The 20,689-nt window shown below is 33.1% G+C and overlaps 4 protein-coding genes across 4 annotated transcripts; 3 read left to right on the plus strand and 1 right to left on the minus strand.

Moving 5' to 3' along the window:
- Positions 1 to 4,103: 4,103 nt before the first annotated feature.
- LOC125849404 (protein CHUP1, chloroplastic-like) lies at positions 4,104 to 8,733 on the plus strand. The gene is made up of 7 exons (XM_049529479.1): positions 4,104 to 5,020; positions 5,338 to 6,219; positions 6,475 to 6,606; positions 6,941 to 7,122; positions 7,237 to 7,348; positions 7,838 to 7,981; positions 8,340 to 8,733. Exons 1-7 carry the CDS (start codon positions 4,247 to 4,249, stop codon positions 8,418 to 8,420), a joined length of 2,307 nt encoding a protein of 768 aa, XP_049385436.1. The 5' UTR covers positions 4,104 to 4,246; the 3' UTR covers positions 8,421 to 8,733.
- A 414-nt stretch (positions 8,734 to 9,147) lies between these two features.
- On the plus strand, positions 9,148 to 12,136 carry LOC125847291 (uncharacterized). The gene is made up of 4 exons (XM_049526942.1): positions 9,148 to 9,165; positions 10,069 to 10,723; positions 11,623 to 11,807; positions 12,038 to 12,136. Exons 1-4 carry the CDS (start codon positions 9,148 to 9,150, stop codon positions 12,134 to 12,136), a joined length of 957 nt encoding a protein of 318 aa, XP_049382899.1.
- A 31-nt stretch (positions 12,137 to 12,167) lies between these two features.
- LOC125849242 (uncharacterized) lies at positions 12,168 to 15,403 on the plus strand. The gene is made up of 9 exons (XM_049529285.1): positions 12,168 to 12,236; positions 12,358 to 12,402; positions 12,711 to 12,797; positions 12,890 to 13,016; positions 13,120 to 13,641; positions 14,173 to 14,298; positions 14,502 to 14,566; positions 15,109 to 15,214; positions 15,306 to 15,403. Exons 1-9 carry the CDS (start codon positions 12,168 to 12,170, stop codon positions 15,401 to 15,403), a joined length of 1,245 nt encoding a protein of 414 aa, XP_049385242.1.
- A 306-nt stretch (positions 15,404 to 15,709) lies between these two features.
- Positions 15,710 to 19,551, minus strand: LOC125849243 (protein POLAR LOCALIZATION DURING ASYMMETRIC DIVISION AND REDISTRIBUTION-like). Its single transcript, XM_049529286.1, has 3 exons — positions 19,225 to 19,551; positions 16,288 to 16,730; positions 15,710 to 16,158 (listed from the first exon to the last, which is right to left on the minus strand). The coding sequence occupies exons 1-3, from the start codon at positions 19,505 to 19,507 to the stop codon at positions 15,880 to 15,882; spliced, it is 1,005 nt and encodes a 334-aa protein (XP_049385243.1). The 5' UTR covers positions 19,508 to 19,551; the 3' UTR covers positions 15,710 to 15,879.
- Between the last annotated feature and the right edge of the window lie 1,138 nt (positions 19,552 to 20,689).

The following is a 20,689-nucleotide window of genomic DNA, read 5'->3' on the forward strand; positions in this document are numbered from 1 at the left end:
TGGTTTGCCCTTTTAAAATAGTTTAAAGGCAAAGAGATGGCCTTAGTCCCTTGGTATGAAAATAAATTATGTATCCAATTAATTATTAAGCTTCTTAACTCCGACAATATAAAACAATCATCTTGACATAAAATCTTAATTATTTTTTAAATAATAAAAAAAAAGATTAGTTACGTAATTTAATTGATTCTTGAAGAAATAAAAATGCTAACTCAGTTAAAACACCATTTTAGTAAAACGACTTTCTAAATATTTATTCAAAAAATGAAAATTATATAAATCTATATATTTCAAGTAGATAGAGATATATTTTAAAGGGAAAAGGGAAAATCGCCTTGACGATGATTTCTAAAGTATTTTTTTTTTCAAAATAATCACTTCAGATTGTTTGAATTTTAAGAAGCTTGACAATTAATTAAATTGGGGAGGGTCAAAATTGGGTGTCAACACTTATCTCATCACTATAGTAAAATTGGTCGGATAACTAATTCAATGACTACCTAATACCTCCAACCAAATATAGGATAAAATAATCATACATTTATTCATGAAATTATTATACATTATAACTCACACTAAACGAGTCCTAAGTGCATGGAATGGTTAGTGTAGTAGCTAGCTACTGGCAAGTAATTATGATGGTGGAGGTTGGTTGTGGTGGTGATGATTGTAGTGGAGAAGTTGATTGATGTTAGTAGTTAATGATGTATTGATGTTAGTTGATGGCGCGATGCTACTTGTAATGACGGAGGTGGTTAGTACTAAGGATTTGTCGCAATGGTGATAGTAGTTGAAATAATAATGGAGATGGCAGAGATAACAATGACAATGAATATATTATAACGATAGAGATAGTAACGACCTTTAGTAATAAGTGGCAGATAGTTGTTAGTGATGGTTGTTATGACAAAGGTGGTTGATGGTAATGACGGGTGATTGACGATAAAGGTGATTAATGATTGTGGAAAGTGTTCTAGTAAAAATTATTCACACAAAATATATATTAATGATATTAAAAATTTATTCAAAATTTTAATGATTAAAACCTAGTCAGACCAAATAAGTACTTAATAATGTAAACAAATTTTGAATCATTCAGATTCAAACATTAATTAAAAATAAACCAATGAAGCTAGTTGAAAATAAATAGATATACTTGGTTCTTTTAAAACGCTTATAAATGTTTTTAATTGGTATAATAAATTTTAAAATATTTATGCAACTTTCTTTATGAATGCTAGCTTATATTCCTTAATCCTAAAGGATTGACCTGATTATTATTAAATGTTGATTTGAATATTTTGAGAGCCTATCACTGAAGTAAATTAAATGAAGCAACAATTGATATATTATATATTATATTATAGAGAAGCAATCATAAAATTAAAGTTTTTATCTTATTTTCATAAATAAATGTTGATTTCAAATTAAAATCTCAAATCATACGGGTCAAACGCATACTTAATAGTAGTTAATAGTAATTAATTATCAAAAAATTTCAAAGTTTATCGTCAGAAACTTCTAGTAGTGTAATGCCATCAAAATTTGAAGCTATTATTTGCTTCCAACACCCCACTTATTAGAAAATTGAATTAAAATTTGAATTTGAGATTTATGAAGTTTAAATTTATTATTTGACTTCTACAGTACTTTTTCTATTTCAATTCATTTTTTTAATTTTAATTTGACATGAAATTTAAGAAAATAAAGATTTTTTTAATCTTGTGATCTTAAACTAAAGATAAGTAGAATGTATCATAATATTTTTTAATTTTGTGGTGTTAAATATTCATGTGAAAAAATTATAATTAAAGAGTTGCTAAAAAGGGAAAGAGACATTTTCTTAAAATAGACTTAAAAGAAAGTAAGACAAACAAATTGAAGATGTGAAAATAATTTATTTATTTTCTTAAAAAGATCATATATATTGGGGACTGAGGTCAACAATAATATATTTAGTGTAATCCTATGATGAAGTTTAGGAGAGGGAAATGTGTAAGAAGACCTTACTCCTACGTTGGAAGAGAGAGATTGTTTTCAATAGACTATTGGTGAAAAAAAAATAGTTCAAGAGAAAAAGAAGTAACGGGAGTGAAGAGGCTATGACAAGAAATATAAAATATATAATAAAATATTCTTAAAAGGATCAATAACTACAACAAAATAAGACAATAACTTGGGTACAAGAAACAATAAAAAAGTAACATAAATTGAATAACAATAAACGACAAGAATAATACCACAATTACTAGTATGAAAGGCTAAACACTCAATACTTACCAACCTTCTAATGTAATGAGTGTCCTTTATACCCTCGTCTCTAAGATCATGTTCTTGGTAAGCTATAATTACGTCATGTCATATCAACTCATTTTTGCCTAATATTTCTTCGATCCACCTCTATCTCTCCTGAAACCATCCATAGACACCTCCTACAACCTTCACAACGGGGTATTCATGCATCCTCTCCACATGTTTGAATTATCTCAGTCTCACTTTCTATATCTCGTCTATCATTGATACTACTCTCACCTTATCTTGTATACCTTCATTACTACTAAACTTTATCTTTCTTAGTAAAGTGTTCCAATAAAACACTTTCGATTCAAATTTCATCTTTTACATACGAAAATTCTTGATTGATCAACACTCTACTCCCTACTCCATATAACATATCTGATGTAACCACTACTTTAAAAAACTCACCTTTAAATTTTAGTGGGATGATCTTATTTATTACACAGGACTATGGACGCAAGCCTACTTAATCATATGCCCAAATATAAAACAACAATTATTTTAGATTGGAAAGAGTAAAAAAAAAAAGAAAAGATGAAGCTAGTATTTGAGAGTAATTTGAAAATTTATCTTTAAATATTTAATAGCCTGTGAAATTCAATAATCTAATCGTCAAATATTTCAAGTTCTCAAAAATTAGCTCAAATCAATTTTTGGGTTTTCGGGGACTTTTAGTCGTAATTTTTTCTTTTTAAATAAAATGTATATTCAAACACAATTTAAAAATTTAAAAGTCACAATTTTAAAAATTCAAATCTTTAAATTTCAACATCAAAATCTACGACGAAACAAGAAGGAGTGGCATAAATGACTAAATTTGGGAAAGTTGAAAAGGATTTTTAAAGCAAATTTTAGTGGGAGAGTTGACTAATTTTGCAAATTTATCGACCGTTGCAGAACCTTTTTCTTAATTTCCAATCTCAACCGTTCATCTAAGACCATCACACGTAAGCTGGTGGGACCAACTAAAATCTTACGGCTAAGATCAGTTTATATAGAAAGAAGAACAAATTCAAATTTCAAAATTCAAACAGCCATTAAAGCTGCGACAATCTTCCCTTTTTTTCTCTCTCGAAATGTATAGTGAAATCCTCAAAGTATGAGCCTTTCTTTCTCTCATTTTCAACTAATGATTTGTCTCTTTAAAGGCTGAACAGAGGAGCGTCTTGATTGCACGATCACAGAAACGACAAGACGACTCATAAGCTTTCTTGGCTTTTGAGTAGTGAAAAGATTTTTCTTTTTAAAGGGAGGTTTTTAGAATCGTCAAAATTGAATTACCAGTGAAATCCATTTGAGTTTTTCAGCTTAAACTAAGAGGGAAACTCTTGAACTTTTGAGGGTAATTGATTTTACAGTGGAAACGTTATTAAATTTGAGCTCCACTTTCTTTTCTGAGAGAGAGACCATATGCAATGGAAAAGTTTCAGTTTTGAGCTCAAACTGAAGAGCCCCATTTGCTATCTGTGATGATCAATGCTGAAATTTTGGTGTAAAAGTTTCAGTTTTGAGATTTGCTAAACCCATATAGAGCTCTCTGTTTTCTGGAGCTTATGTTTTGGTGTAGAAGTTTCAATTTTGAGCTTTGATAAACCTATTTAGGAGTTCTCTGTTTTCTGGAGCTCTTGTTTTGGTGTAAAAGTTTCAATTTTGAGCTTTGATAAACTAATTTAGGAGTTCTCTGTTTTCTGGAGCTCATGTTTTGGTGTAAAAGATTCAATTTTGAGCTTTGAGAAACCTATTCAGAGTTCTCTGTTTTTTGGAGCTCATGTTATGGTGAAAAGGCTTCATTTTTGAGCTTTGAACTTGGGGTTAGTCATTTTATGAGAAAACTCCATTGGTAAGTTCAGGGATTTAGAGTTTAAGCCATGGAAGCTTGGAGTTTCTGAGTTCATAACTGTTCAGGGTATTGAGTATAAGGGGTGAGGAGTCTTTGTAGTTGTTCATAATGGGGGAGGAAAAATCATTAGAGAGTAGAGTGAAAGCTTCAAAGTTTGCTGATCAAAATAAGGTACCAAAGGGTGGTAATAGCAATGTAAAAGGTAATAACAATATGTCAAAGGTGAGATCTTCTTGGGGTTCTCAAATTGTGAAGGGTTTCTCAGGGGAGAGAAAAACCAAGTTGCAGACCATAATTCATGCCAAGAAAGAGTTGGTTCCTGGCAACGAAAACTCGAACCAGAAGAACTCTTCTGGCATTTCACAGCCAAGGGTGAAGAGGTCTCTAATGGGAGACTTGTCTTGTTCAGTCGTTTCCTCTCAAGTTCATCCTCAAACAGTTAACATTCACAGGACTAAGTCTTCCGGTTCACGTGATCTATTCAATGAAATTGATCATTTGAGGAGCTTGCTACAAGAATCAAAGGGACGGGAATTGAAATTGCAGGCTGAATTATCTGAATTTAAGAGGAGTCCAAAGGTGGTTGAGCTCGAGAGGGAACTCGAACTGAAGAAGAGTGAGATTAATAGCTTTGCCAAGAAAGTTGAATTGATGGAATGTGAAAAGGCAGTCCTTTCTCATCAATTAGGTTCATTGACTGCTGCCCGAGAGAGACAAGATACGAAATCCAATAAGGAAGAATTCAAAAGTGTGACTAGTTTGGAAATGGAGGTTGTGGAGTTGAGGCGCTTGAATAAGGAGCTCCAGCTACAGAAAAGAGATATTTCTTGCAGGCTGTCTTCCATGGAGTCCCAGCTAGCCATTGTTGGAAAAGGTCCAGAGGTATTTACTTTTACTACTTTGTCTTATTGAACTAATATGAGATAAGAGTATCCAGTTTGCATTTTCTTGGAAACCCAGTTTTGAAATCTTGAATTTGAATAACCTTGATGAATTGGCTGTATATGCCTAAAATGCATAGTTTTCTCTAGTAGTTTGTAAGTGATATACTGAAAAATGTGGTTCAACCTGTATCACTTGTGGGATTACATTGGGTATGAGTTGTTGTGGTCGTATCGGAAAATTTTGAAAATGTCTAACAATTGTAATTGGCTGGCTTGATTATATCTTGTTTCTCTGTTTCACTTTATTCTTATCAGGGAGATACAATTGAGCATATTAAAGCAGAGGCTTCTTTGTTGAGACATGAAAATGAAAACCTTTGCAAACAAGTTGAGGGTCTTCAAATGAGTAGGTTGAATGAGGTTGAGGAGCTTGCCTACTTGAAGTGGGTGAACTCATGTTTGCGAGAAGAGTTGCGCAGCTGCTCGTCCATGACATGTGATAAGACTTCTAGCCCTCATGGCAGTGAGAAAAGTAGGGAATCACTTTGCTTGTCTTATGATCATAGTGATGAGGACTCAAAATGTAGTAGTGCAAGGAGGTTAAGCCTCGTTAAGAAGCTAAAGAAGTGGCCTATTACTGATGAAGATATGCAACAACTAGGGAGCCCGGATAATATCATTACTCATAGTTGGGAGGATACACAAAGTTCTACTCGCAGGCACTCGATAAGTGGATCAAAATTTTGTGTTGAGGACTTGATTTTTAATAAGAGAAGGCAATCAGATGTCTTTATGTGTTCCAAGGAAGTGGAAAAGGAGATGGAACCTATTGTTTCCCAACATAAATTAACCAATCCTTTGGAGGTCGAGAAACGTGTCTTGCGGATTCCTAATCCCCCTCCGAGGCCTTCATCTGTTGCTTTAATTGAAGAAGAAGGAGAAAATTCTGTTCAAGTTCCTGGTCCTCCACCACCACCTCCTCCTCCTCCTCCACCACCACCTCCAAAACTTATGGCCAAAACTACATCAGGCATGGTACAGAGAGCTCCTCAAGTAGTAGAGTTTTATCATTCACTGATGAAGAGAGACTCGAGGAAGGATTCTTTAAATGGAGGAGTATGTGATGCATCAAGTGTTTCAGACGTTCGTAGTAGCATGATCGGTGAAATTGAGAACAGATCATCATATTTGCTGGCTGTAAGTTCTTTCTCTCTAGTCTTCTCATTCTATTATTGTCAATAAGGCACACTAACCATATCAATGACCACTAAATTGCACTCCAATGACTCGAGATATCCAGAACATTGACAGACACAGTCTGGCCACTGTATCTGAATTTTCCTGGTCCTCCTTTCTGATTACTAGTCCAGCAATGAGGAAGTTTCAGATTTTTTTATTTTAGTCTCTGGACTTAATTTTATTCCTGATTGCATAATATTGTCCCACTTCCAGATAAGGGCAGATGTGGAAACTCAAGCAGAATTTGTGATTTCCCTGATAGCAGAGGTCAATAATGCAGTTTATTCAGACATCGAAGACGTGGTTGCTTTTGTGAAATGGCTAGATGATGAACTTTGCTTTCTGGTAAGAAGTATCAGCATAGAGAAGAATGCCTTTATCTACTGTCACAGCAAAGACAAGCTTGTTATTGTCTCATTTTGAAATTCTTGGGATTATTCACATGAAAATGAAGAATAACTCAAAGAAAAATCATGCATCTGTCCTAATTCGTAGTAGTTGTATGACATTAAGTTCAGTAATTATTTATCAATTGAATTCAGAGTACAAAATGTAGTTCTCAGGAAATTTTACCAAATATTGAGGAACTATATCTGCTATATTTCATTTCACATTAAATAGAAGCTACAGTCTGTAATTTACTGTTAATTTTGATCATTGCGCTTGCACTGTTGTGAAGGTGGATGAAAGGGCAGTCCTAAAGCACTTTGACTGGCCAGAGAGAAAAGCAGACACACTAAGGGAGGCAGCATTTGGATATAGAGATCTCAAGAAGTTGGAGAATGAAGTTTCAACTTATAAGGACGATCCTCGATCGCCATGTGATATTGCACTAAAGAAGATTATTTCTTTGTCAGAGAAGTATGACCTCTTACTTTGTCATAAAGTAGTTATAATTTGGTACCACCTTGGCCCTTCTACCAAGAAAGTTAATTTTTTTCACCTAATTGTCCAAATTTTATCTTCACATTGCAGGATGGAGCGTAGTGTCTATAACCTTCTTCGGACAAGAGACTCATTGATGCGCCACAGCAAAGAGTTCAAAATCCCCACTCACTGGATGCTTGATAATGGGATATTAAGCAAGGTCAGTTCTGACTATTCCAAGTAGAAAATCATCTGTTGATTTAGATCTTCAAATGGTAATAGAGCTTGAATGATACAATGAGTATCTAATGAGATATAACTAGCCGGAACTGGAAGTACACAACTAAGCAGTATACTGACATGTTAAATTGTCCTAAAAAACTTTTATTTATTAAGTTAGTTAACTGTATTATGCATATTATATGGTTCACCACCAGAAGGGAATCCAAACTTTACGGAATATGATGAGAGATTGATATGAGACAGATGATGAGTTTCAAGATTGTACATTATCTTAAACTACATCCTTGCATGCCATTTTCAGTATCTCAACATTTCAACATTGAAATTGCTTATCTATTTGCAGTTTCATTCTTGCATAGGTGCATGTCGTCCTCTGCAGAATACTCAGCAAAAAACTACAGTACTTCTTTTCTTGTTATCTAGTTGTCATTTTGCACTGGGACTTAATTCAAAAGAAATTATGCAGATAAAGTTTGGCTCTGTGAAGTTGGCTAAGGTGTACATGAAGAGGGTAGCTGCGGAGCTTCAGTCCAAAGGACCATTAGATAAAGACACTTCCATGGACTACATGCTACTCCAAGGAGTGAGATTTGCTTTCCGGATTCATCAGGTTTGTGTGATATTAGTAAATACTGTGTTGTGCACTTCCTCTGCTGCAGTCTGCATCTTTCACTTTCTCCTTTCTCATCTTTTTATAAACCTTAAACAAGTTTTCTAATTGTGCAACAAAAAGAAATATTGAAATGAACATGTAATGTACATCTTTTTTTTTATGGATAAAGGCACATTTTGTCAAAACTGTACACACACTCTACATATAGCAATCGATAAATACGAGATATTAATGAATTCCCCTGCAAAGAAGAACAGGATTTTACTACTGATGAAGAACAACAGATTGGTAATTCACCTGCATCAAATTGTTGTGAATGTCATCTTAGTTTAGCTTTTGTATTTATTTGGTACAGTTTGCGGGAGGATTTGATGCAGAAACGATGCAAGCTTTCGAGGAGCTACGGGGCCTAGCACTTTCATTAAATAAGAAATAGAAGATAATGATTTTTGTGATGAAGTACAATTTTGATAGAGGGATTACCATCTCAGTAACCATCAATCCAAGTATTGACACATATGTATAAGTGAAAAATAGGTCTTTGTGGAAATATGGTTGACATCAATGATATTCCTATTGTATTCAATTTTTTGCTTTGGGTTTGATGGAAGCAGAATGATCTCAAGTTTTCAGTATATAAAGCTTGGTGAAAAAGCTAGAACTTTTATGCAAGTTTTCTATCAATATACTACTTGGCTTGGTGAAAAAACAGTTTGAACTTTTATGTAAATAGATAACAATGTGTTTTAATAGTTCCAACATTATATTTGGACCTTAATGGCATTTGAAGATAAAATGATTATTTTCGAAAAACATTAAGACTACAGTCTACAACAACTTATTCAGTGTAGTGTAATGGGGTCTGAGTAGGGTGATGTGTAAAATGTAGAAAGAATATTTTTGAAAACATTCAAGAATGTGTTAAGAGATTATAATAAACAACATGGCCAAAATTTGTTTGTTTTGGCTCAACTGTCTTGTATCATATAGCAGCTGCAATGGCGGACTCCACAAAGATGCTATTTTGGCTTTATTTTCTGTTTTTTCCTACTCTTAACCGTCCCATTTTTATTTTTTCGAAAATTTGGGTTACCATTGGTTCTATCTATTTTCTCTTTTGACAGACTATTTCTCTTCTTTCTCAAAACATTCTTTGTTCACCAATGGCGGAATTTCAGAAAGTGAGAATTTTTTTTTTAAACTTTTTTCTAGCTCAAAGTTCAATTTTTATTAGACCCTTTTTCATGTACTTGTAGAATCTCCTTTTACATGTTCCGTTTGATTTCGTAACAGATGCCTGAAATTCTTGGTTCAATCATTTGCTAGGCTAGAAATTACTTCTTCACTTTCAATTTGTATGTCTAGTTTGGACTTGGCATGGAGTTGAGTTTTAAGAAAGTACAAAAGACTTTTGAATCTTTTGGTCTTAAACTAAAGATACCTACAAGGTACCAAAATGTGTTTCAATCTTGTGATCTTAAACATGACAAGTGGAAAGTTAGAATTAAAGATTTGCTAAAAAAGGAAAGTAAGACAAATAAATTGAAACATAAGGAGTAATAATTATGACCTGTGATCCATAAGAATCCCAGGATGCTGGCACCAGGGGCGGAACCACATGGGTGCAAAGGGGCTTATTCGGTAGAAAAATACATTATCTATGCATGGTTAGAATGAATTTTTATGTATCCATATAGAGTAGATGTTGAATTCCCTTGCTTCTTCGTGTGTTTACTTCTTCATATTTTGAACCTCCTAGATAATTTTGGCTCGGACACTGGTTGGAGCTCATGCTTTAGATTCTGTTCCCATAAACTGTATCACTTGTCCAGCATAATCAGAATTCCTGACATTGCTTCTAATATAAATGAAAACAAGTTTAGCGCTCTGTTGATTTTTTTTTTTCATATCATATTCAGTAATCCAAACAGTGATGTAGACAAGATCTGTAATGTGTGATTCTGCAGTGTAACTTCAATCTAAATACCTGATCAAGCGCGTGTCTGTGGTCTTGTTGGACCTAAGGCAAAACATGCTTATAGCTGCATTAGCACTTAAATTACTTATTTCTGCTATACTTTCAGGAAAAATATGTACGTGCCAGAGATGACCCTTATTTCGATGGAATGCGAAGAGGTGAAACAGAAGCCATCAACAAAGGAAGTGGTTTAGACATCCTTAGAAAAGTCACTCGGAATGATATAACGAGGTCAGCCTCTGATGTTGGTAACCGAGGACAGAAAAAGATTAGTGTGAAATTATCTGAAAATGATGTTTATAACAATAGACATTCTCCGAATTCAGCTTCAAAAGGAATACATGAACCTCTTGGTCGGTCATTGTCTGTAAGGTGGTTAGCAGCATCCAAATTGAATTCCCCTCCTGTGGGAAGTCCTCGGTCTGGTTTGAAAGTTGATCTGCCTGATGTAGATGAGTCTTCAGTGCAGTCTAGTCCAAAATCATCTGAAGCAAATGGAGAGTATCACTCTCCTGGTGGCTTGACTTTGCCTGCCTATGAAAGATCTTACACCGTGACCAAGAAAAGTAGAACTGTCTCCGATATTCCACTTCCTCCATCTGCAGCATCGTTCTACTGTGGAAATTCAGTGCAGATGGAAGTTCTTGGATCATGTCAAGGAATTCACAGGCTGAATATTTTTCTAAAGGCAAGAAGAGATTATGTTAGTGCAGGAGTACCATCAAAATTCTTGCATGCGGTGATTGGGCCAGACTGCTGTGGTAACATCTAAGAACCATTCACTGTCAAAAAAAAAGTGACCTCCATATTAAACCAGCTTCTATTATTTCACTTAATTTTAGCATGTTACAATGTCTCAAAATAGTGTATAGAAAAATAAATCATTCTCAACTTTGTAGCTTAGTGGCATCCAACGTATTCTTAAAGCATACCATATTTAAATTGGTCTTAATTTCATGTCCAAAATGGTCCACCTTAGGTCTTAGAAGATCATCTCGAAAGGAGTGTTCATAAATATTTCTGTGATGCATGAATTCTATTACGACCAGTTTCTTGATGTTTGATTCTATTTAAACAAGGTAGAAAACAAATTTATCCAAATACTAAGCAAAGAATGCTATTCTAGATCCAGGACGTCTCCAACTGAAAACATAAACTATGTAAAATGAGTGCATAATCCAACAGAGTAAGAGGCTTCTGGGCACAAAAGTAACAAATGGTCTAAGCCTACAGTTAAAGAACTAGATCCTAGTAATATCACATTTGATTTTACAAATTTGCTTCTTTATTAGTACAGATATTGCTTAGTAATTGCATAAGTATTTCTGATTGGTTATCTTTAATGTTTTGAGAAAGTTGCACCAGCTGTTTTCCACATGTAGAGATTTTGCAAATTGCTTAAATTTATCTCTTTCATTAAGTACCACTTTGTAGGGACTAGAAGTAAATAGATTCGAAGCAAATTCAACGACAAAAAAGAGAATTGTTAAGCTTATATAGTCCTGTGGTATTATTTGAGAAGTGCTTGTTTCGTTGAATTCATCAACTGCAGTAGAGAAGAAACAAATCCTAATTTAGAGAAGTGTGTCTGTGACCATCTAACAATTTGAGTCTTACACTGGTTGAGCTTAATTGTAAGTTTGTTTGCATCTGGATGCAGATGTTGGATCTGTTGCTTCAACCATAATGTATGCTTTTTACTTGAATGAAACATTAAATGATGACGAGTTATGCACTGTGCCTGTCATCAACATGAAAAGGTCGGATGTTCATTCTCATGCTGAGCTCAGATGGCTTCTTGATTCTTGCTTTGTTGATGAATCTTCCTTAATATTCGTTGATGAGGTATGCTCCATTCTATATACAAAGTTACGAAAGGAAATGAAATTTAAGTCTAGATTCTCTAGAATTACGTCCACATAGTAAATGAAAACCAGGAATGGAATCAAAACAACAATCCTGCTTTCCTTGGAAAGCACGATTGTCTTCAGTGTAAAAAGAAAATATCTCTATACTCTAAATATGCGTAACTAATTTGTATATATTCAATTGATAACTTGATATTATTTGAACAGATTGACCTGTCCTACTATGAATTATATGGGAGTCTTAAACTTATTTTAGTCAATTGTAGCAAGCTTCCAGCTAATCAGGAGGTAAGTGTTTTGTTTTAAGGGTGCTGATTTGCTATTAATCAGTTAAATGATGATTACTTACTGCTTACTGGAGCAGGCATTAAAGGATGCAGTGGTTGAAATCTTCAATTGCAGAGAGGTTCTTCTTTTCTTTTGCTTTTCTTGTTTCTGCATCTCCATTATGCTTTGGTCTTGTCAAGTAGTAAAATCTGTTCAATAGAGAGGCTATGCTCTAATCTTTCTGTTTACGAATTACGCAGGAAGATACACCTTATTCTTCAGTTGCTGCTGTCACTATTGGGAAGGTATCTTACTCATTCTGTTAGAAATATGGAAGAAAGTCAAGATACCAATAAATGTCATCTTCCTCTTAAACTACTTAACAGAGATTATTATTGCTAAGCAGCATAAATTTAAGAACAAGTAGAGAAAAATTATAGCAGGAGTAAGCAGACGTTGGAGAAAGTTAGGCCTTAGGGAAACTATAGCTAGCTTTTGTGGTTGAGTTAGTCTAAGGTTCATGTGTTTACGCATATCAAATTTTCTGCAGGGAACCAAATGATCGATCTTATAAGCTCGCTTGACGCCTTTTATATGTACTTATTTATTGTAGGAGGCATCATGCTGTACACTTATTGCTGACAAGTTTACACTAACTTCACCAGAGATATTAGTGGGTCAATGGTTCAGTCGTCTTCTGGTACTAACTCCAATATCTTGATTTTCCATTGTGTATGCAAGTTCAAATGTCTTTATGTGGTATAATCTCTTTATGACTGATTATATGTGCAGCTGGCCGGTATACTCATGGATACTGGAAATTTGACAAACTCACAGACTACAACAAAGGATAAGTACATGACCACCTTATTGATAAATGGGGCAGGTCGATTTGGATGCAATGGTCTTTATGAAATTTGTAGGTTATGCGGCTTTGATAGTCGTTATATTTAGTCAGTATTCTAGATTTCTAATTCCATGTGATCAAACTCATATCACAATTAAAACTTTGTCATTTTCAGTGAGATACAAAATGCATGATGCAGCTGATGCCAGACCAGGAGAAGTTTCTCGAAAAGATATTAAAAGATTGTCAAAATCAGATGCAGCTGACCCCAGAGTTGGAGAAGTCTTAGAAAAAGATATTAAGAAATTGTCAAAATCCAATGTAGCTGACCCCGGAGTAGGAGAAGTTTTACAAAGAGATGCTAAGAAATCATCAAAACCCAATGCAGCTGACCCCGGAGTACGAGAAGTTTTACTAAAAGATAGTAAGAAGTTATCAAAATCCGATGCAGCTGACCCCAGTGTAGGAGAAGTTTTACAAAAAGATACTAAGAAATCGTCAAAATCGGTTGAAGCTGATCACAGAGCAGAAGAAGTTTTACAAAAAGATATCAAAAAGTTGTCAAAGTCGGATACAGCTGAGCCCAGAATGGAAGAAGTTTTACGAAAAGATGATATAAATTTGTCAAAATCGGATGCACCCGACCCCAGAACAGGAGAAGTTTTACGGAAAGATATTAAAAGATGGTCAAAATCAGGTACTGTTATCTGTTTCTCTTCTGATTTTTATAAAAGGTCAAATTCAGGTATTGTCATTTGCTTCTCTTTGTCCTAGTTACAGACCTTTCCGTTTCAAAGTCATGATTTATTAAAGCTTTCATAGATGCCTTGTGGGATTACACTGGGTATGTTTTTGTATAGATGCCTTGTCCATGTGTGCCACTTTAAACTAGATAATTCATTTCTGTATGAGTGGCTTCTAGATAAAGTAATTAGCTTCTCCTTGATACTTCTTTCTGCCTAATGGCTTCTGGCTACAAATTCTGCTTTTCCTTTTTCTTGACAAATATTTGGCTAGCAGCAACTCCTGTGGGAAGGAACTAGAAAATGGTCTACGGACTTGTGTGGAGTAAATTGATGCAATCATGTTATGGTTAGAATTTACAGATAACTTGGAAATTTGAGAAACTTCCTCAAGAGTTTACATTTTGATATCATGTACATGATATGACTTCAGCGACGTTTTTAGTGTAGTATTTATGTGGACTGACCTTCAGAGTTGGGAGCAGGGAAACCTGGTGGTACAGGATCAAGAATGGGGAATTCAAATATTGGAATGAGTTCAGTCGGAATATCTATAGGAGAGCTCTTAACACATCACTCTACTTCAGCTGAAAACATAAGAAGTTTCCAGCGTAAGTAATTGATTCTGCTCTGCCCCTTTTCCAGTTTGGAAGCATTAATATTTCAGTCAGTAACTAATCACGCGATAATTTTCATCATATCATGCTGCAAGAGATCATTTACTCTTGTGTGCCAGGATGAGGGGGCCGAGTGCTGGGATGGTAGAGAAACTTCACATCCTTGGGTTGACAATGATTTTCTTTTGGATATGCAGAACTAGAGAAACTTCACATCCTCTTGATCGTTTCAGGGTATTATGATGCAGAGAAGAGTTTCAAGGTTTAGTGACCTCCTCTTTGAATGATTTCTCTATTTTGATCCATTTTGTGTCAGGCAGATCATTCTAGTTTTGCATTATACTGTTAGTTCATGGTGGATTAGTATTAAATTTGTGTTCTAAAACAATTATTTCTAAATTCTCATTGCGAGTTTACTTATATTTCTCAACTTCTTGGGTGAAGTTCTCTTTTTACCTAATTCGTTAAAGAATTTTCCAATTTGTTTATGCGGACAGAAATAGAGAACTTAATATGATCCAAATGGAGCTTGCTAACATCTATGCTGATGATGGTATAACAGTTTCAACTTTTGGTAAACAAGATCATGGCTATAATTGTTTTCTTTTTTCATGCTTCTGCAAACCAAAATGGGAAGCCAAGTGTGGAATTTTCGGTGAGTCTACATATTAAGGATAGGCGTTAGGATGAAGGATCATAGGGCACTAATGGCTCTGTATTGTGTGTACTTCTATGAACTAGATATTTGATACCATTTTGCTGATGTTCAAGCAATCTAACCATTTTCCTGTGTTTCAATTTTAGAGAGAGATTCTAGTCTCAGCTGAATCTGCTGAGCTTATGAAAAGCCTGCTCCATTTTATCTACTCCTATGCAAATGTACTTCCACTCAAAGCTTTGCGCCAATCAGGTCAGTGAGCTATATTTCTTCATATAGAACTTGATCCATCTCAAGATTATATTTCTGTCTTGAAACCATATTTTTCCTTTTTTTTCTGCAGGTCTAGCTGCTGAGATGAGGGTGTTCGAGATTGAAAAAATTGTATCAAGGAAAACGATTGAGAAACTTCTGGAAGAATTCAATGAGAGAACAAAATAATAATACAAAGTTTACAGGTCATTCCACATTTGTTGTTGCATTAACAATATGCATACTATCTCATGTTCCAATAATAAGAGTCAACTGTATGCATGTGTTACTTTTGTAGTCTCTGTGCCACATATATGGCGATAATTACTTAATATTTTTTAATGCTCACACCAAACATGTCGAAGGGCTTTGAATTTCTTCTTATGAAAGTTTTTAATCCAGTGATGTTATTGTTCATGATGCCTCCATATACTATCAGTTAGCAGAATAAAGGCATCCATTCCTCTTGTTACTGCAAGCTAAACTTTAAGTATTTTTGATATATAAGTTGTGGTTTATTTCCTTCACCTTCTTTTACATGAAACTGTATACATGGAAAAAGGTTCACTTTTTCTAGGCAATCAACTTTCCCTCCTTGTTTCCTAAGTTCTTTCTATCCAAAAAAGCTTTGGACAGTTTCCTTCAAGGTTGGTGGAGTGTGGTTTTTAACCCAACTTAGTAAGTGATCGACGACTCGGAGCATGTTGAGAAATGACCTTAGCAGTGTCTCTCCACCAACATACCTCTTTTTCTTTTTCAGCAAGTTTTTGCATGGTGGATTCTAAAGCTGACTCCAGTTCTTTGATCCTTTCTTCTTGCCTTGTCTGTAGAAGCTCATGCAGCCTCCTCTTCAATTCTTCTGCAGGAACTCCACAGTTAGGGTTGTAGACTTCTGCAAAGCTTGTACTGTGGCTTCCTTCACCTGAGCTATATTCATCCATAATCTGCGATAAATCAAGTATACAAAATTATACCTTTTTTTCGCGCTGCTCATGCTAAACTAAAAGCAATTGATTATAGTCATGTTATACTCAGAGTAGGATTTAGGAATTGAAGTTGCTAACATAACATACCTCTGCATCTTGTTGTGTTGGATATTTGAACATAATATCTGAATCTAAATGGAACTGCAAACGTTCTAATTCGACTTCAAGCTCTGCTTCAAGTTGGTTCATTTCCGAATTCCTTTCATTTCCTTTCATCAATTTGCAGTTTAAAGGGTGATCATCATGGCTGCAAGTGATTTCTGATTCTTCTTCTATATCAGTTGAGTATGTAAAGTGTTCAACACAATCCGAATCGTAGTATGAGATTTTGGTTCTTAAATTTGATGCACCAGATGGATTACTTCTGATTCTTCTTTGGTTTTGTAATTCCATCTTGGAATTATGAAGCAGGATTTCCATTTCTCGACGAATCTCAACGATCTTGTTGAGCTCATTTTTGGTAGAGTTGAACAGATAAATTAGACCAAATCCAATGCCTAAGTTCATAGAATCTGCTTTCTTTTCTCCTCCTGCATGAATATGTACATTAATGTATTGGGAAGATGAAATCATAAAATGTAGGGAAAAAAGTTGGAAATATATCCAAACTTTGACCGAAATTGCTGTAACAATATCGAACTTTGTAAAGGACCTTTTACCCCTGCACTATTTAATAGTGTATTTAAAGGTATATATGTGTCCACGTGGACATTATAAATATTGCATAATTATAAATAGTAACGTGTCCACGTGGGCACATATATACCTTTAAAATAAAGTACATGAACAATTTGCGTTTGACTAATCTTTTAAAAAGTGATTCTAAATTTATTTTCTCAAAAACATTTTTCAAAAGAGTATTTTATGATTTTTTGTTGAAGCTTCAGCTTTCAAGATTATTTTTTATTTTTTCTCTATCTTTTATTATTAATTTATTTGTTGAAATTTCATTTCAGAATAAGATTTTATAGAGTAGTGCAATGGTGAGAGTAATTAATCAATTATGAAGTAATTACTCCCTCCATTCTTTTTTATATGTCATCCTTATTATAAAAAGTTGATCCATAATACTTGACATTTCATAAATTACAATATTCTTCCTATTATACCCTTGATAGTTAATTAGTTTTGAAAATAAATATTTGACCAACCTAGGAAAACTAATAAGTAATTAATTTTAATTGTAATTACTTATTGTAAAAAGAAAAGGAGGAAGTACAATGAACATTAATTTCTTATTAGTTTTCCTATGTTGGTCAAATATTTATGTTTAAGACTAATTAACTATCAAAAATATAATAGAAAGAATATTGTAATTTATACAATGATTTTATAAAATGACAAATATCATGCACCAACTATTTATAATAAGGATAAAATATAAAAAAGAACGGAGGAGTACTAGTTATAAATACATTAACTTATGCCTATTTCCAAAAACACGTTGAACAACTAAAATGAAAAGTTTCTACATACTATATTTTATGTGTATGACAATAAATATATCATATAATAGGTTATATATTAAAAACATAGTAGGTAAAAACCTTTCATCTTCATTTTGAATTATTTAATATGTTTCGAAAATAAGAATAAGTTGATGTATTCATTACTAATATGTTTTGGAAGGAAATTATTGAGAAAAAACTATTGATAATAATAACAATCATACGAGCAAAGATTATGACAGTCTTTTTCTTAATTATGACCAAATTTAGGCCAATTTTTTGTAACAAATTAGGAGGTCTCTTAATTAAATTACTCAGAAATATTTATACGTTATTCATAGTTGTTTGTATGGCTACATTTATGAAGCGAAAGTCAACAATTAAATACACAAGAAAAAATTTCACTTCCCATGTATGGGGAAAGGATCTCAATTCTCATGTATTGAAAAATATTCCTTCATATTAAATTGTTCCTTTTTATATGATTTAAAATAGTAAATTGTTCAAAGTTAAAGAGATAGGGAAAAAAATTGCCTCTCATTTACATTTTTTAAGTGAAAAAGAGAGTTAATTGTTTATATTTATGATTTTACTTTAAATTATTTCTAATTTCAAGAATAATTTGAGAAAAAAATAAAAAAGCAAAAGTGGAAAATAATATTAAATTTATGTTTTTACTTTTTTTCTTAATAATACCTCAACGATTCACTTTTGTGAAATAAAGGAAATAGCTATAAATAAATTAATAAGAAAATTTTAAATATCTTTTAAAAAGGGGTAAAAAAACTATTCTTTTTATTTCATATTAAGTGAATTTGTGAGGCAATGCACACTTATTAAGAAAAAAAATAGGACATAAATGGAATATCACTTTTCAATTTTACATTTTTAGTAATTCTCAAACTATTATTAAAAGTAGAAATAATTCAAAATAAATTTATAAATATGAGCCATTAACTCACCTGAACTTATCGCCTAGAAAATGTAAATAAAGGGCAAAAATAAAAATAAAAATTCGAAAAAATATTTTAAACTTTGAATTATTAAATTATTTTGAACTATAAAAAAAAAATCTAAAAAAATGAGGAGTAATACACTTTTCAGATTTTAATAGATTGGCCAAACATGCGATTAAAACAAATGGGCACTTGGTTCTTATCAAAACAAAAAAATGTAAATGCTAGCCTTAAATGACATTAATATGAATTTTTTTTCATGCACCTAATTTTTCGAAATGTATACTCCACTTATTTATTTCTCTTTACCGTTTGGTGGCTCTCATCCTGACTTTTAAACTTTTTTTAAACTTATTTCAAATAAGCATAATTTATAAAAACAAACAACATCTGGAATATGTTCATGTATTTACGCTGTGACAATATGCAGAGTTGATAATGATCAAACATTTTAGCAATTTAGAGATGATATATTCTCACTATTAAAAGAAAAATCGTTATCAGAATTCTCGAGTTCGAATGAAAATTCCTGATGTTTTGCCTTTTTAATAAAAACGTAATGCAGTTCGAATTCATATTAATCAGAGTTCAAAACAGAGCATGAAGGCGAGAACTTTTACCTGGATTTTCCAATACGGTAGATGATTTCGTATCGAATTCCGTAAGAGAATCCTTATCCTTTTTCTTCTTCCCCTTATTTCTGGTGCTTCCACATTGAAGCTGATTCACTTTCTCTGCGTCCTTATTTCTCTCCCCTGTTTCGAACCACCGGGAAAAAATCCATCTCGGCGATATACAAGTAGTAAAACTCCGGGTACAGGTTTCCGATCTTCTTTTCCTAATTTCAGTACAAGCCCTAGCTGTGATAATGGAGATACTGCAATAATCATCGCGACTTCCCATTACGATTTACTGTTTTATAACCAAACACACTGAAATCACTCTCTTATATATATAGTAAAAAACTATATGTATTTTGGGGATCGGAGACAACTCCTCAGCTTCTTATTCTTTCGGTTTTCGAAAAACTGATTTGATTTGATTTGAAGTGAAGGAGGGAAATATTTTGAAAATGAAAGGTTCACGAGATTCATCACATACTAATTTATGAGCATATATGACTGCAACCGAAAATCCATTAATGACATTAAATTACTTGAATTTCTATTTTTCTACTAGCTGTAAAAACATAAATGTAGTATTATAATATTTATATTTAACCCAAAAAAGGAAGAAAAACAAAGAGAAAACTCGATTCCTTACTTGCTTTTTAAGCACTAATTATTAGTAATGTCTAGCTTATGCTTATCAATGACCAATTTTGAATTATTTAATCTGAACTTGCTTTTGCAATAGTACTCCCTCCTTCCATATTAAAAATAAAATCTTCATTTTTATTTATCTAGTTTAAAAAAATATGGGATAATTTATCATTTTTTTAATCATTATAAATTGAACTATATTGTTTTAAGGATAAACAAAATTAACAATATATGTCATCGGAATTTTTCTTTCAAGCTTTAAAAAAAAAGTTGTATTTTTGGGTAAGAGAATTATTTTTTCTTCTCACTTGTACTTTAGTCAAAAGTGCTTATACCTGAAAATTAAATGACGTCTCATAGTACAAAAGAAATTATGTTTCAAGGGACTAAGTAGTGTAGTTGAGGTGGGTAAGTATCAATACTCTCTAAATAATGCCATAAATTATTGTTCTATAAAGGGACCACAAAGCATATAGTAATAGTAATTGATCGTATTTGATTCAGTATTTCAAACTCACTTAACAAATCCCTAACGACTGTTATTTGTCAAATCAATGATATTAATCTTAACAATTAAAAAACGAATGTATATAGAAGATACTATATGTCTTACAGATGTATTGATTTGGTATAAATATCGATACAGATTATTTATTTTTTACGTGTAGGTCATCTATCATGGCCGCCTTCCTAGTAGTAGCTCTTCCTAACCAGCAAACTCCAATTAAGTTTGATGATTGTAATTGAGCTAGGCAGTCAACAAGTCAAAAAAGGAAAAAGTTCAAGTGTGGAGAAAATGGGCCAATGGGGCATAAAAGTGCTG

This window comes from Solanum stenotomum, chromosome 12, assembly GCF_019186545.1.
Source record: "Solanum stenotomum isolate F172 chromosome 12, ASM1918654v1, whole genome shotgun sequence".
Classification (NCBI taxonomy): Eukaryota; Viridiplantae; Streptophyta; class Magnoliopsida; order Solanales; family Solanaceae; genus Solanum; species Solanum stenotomum.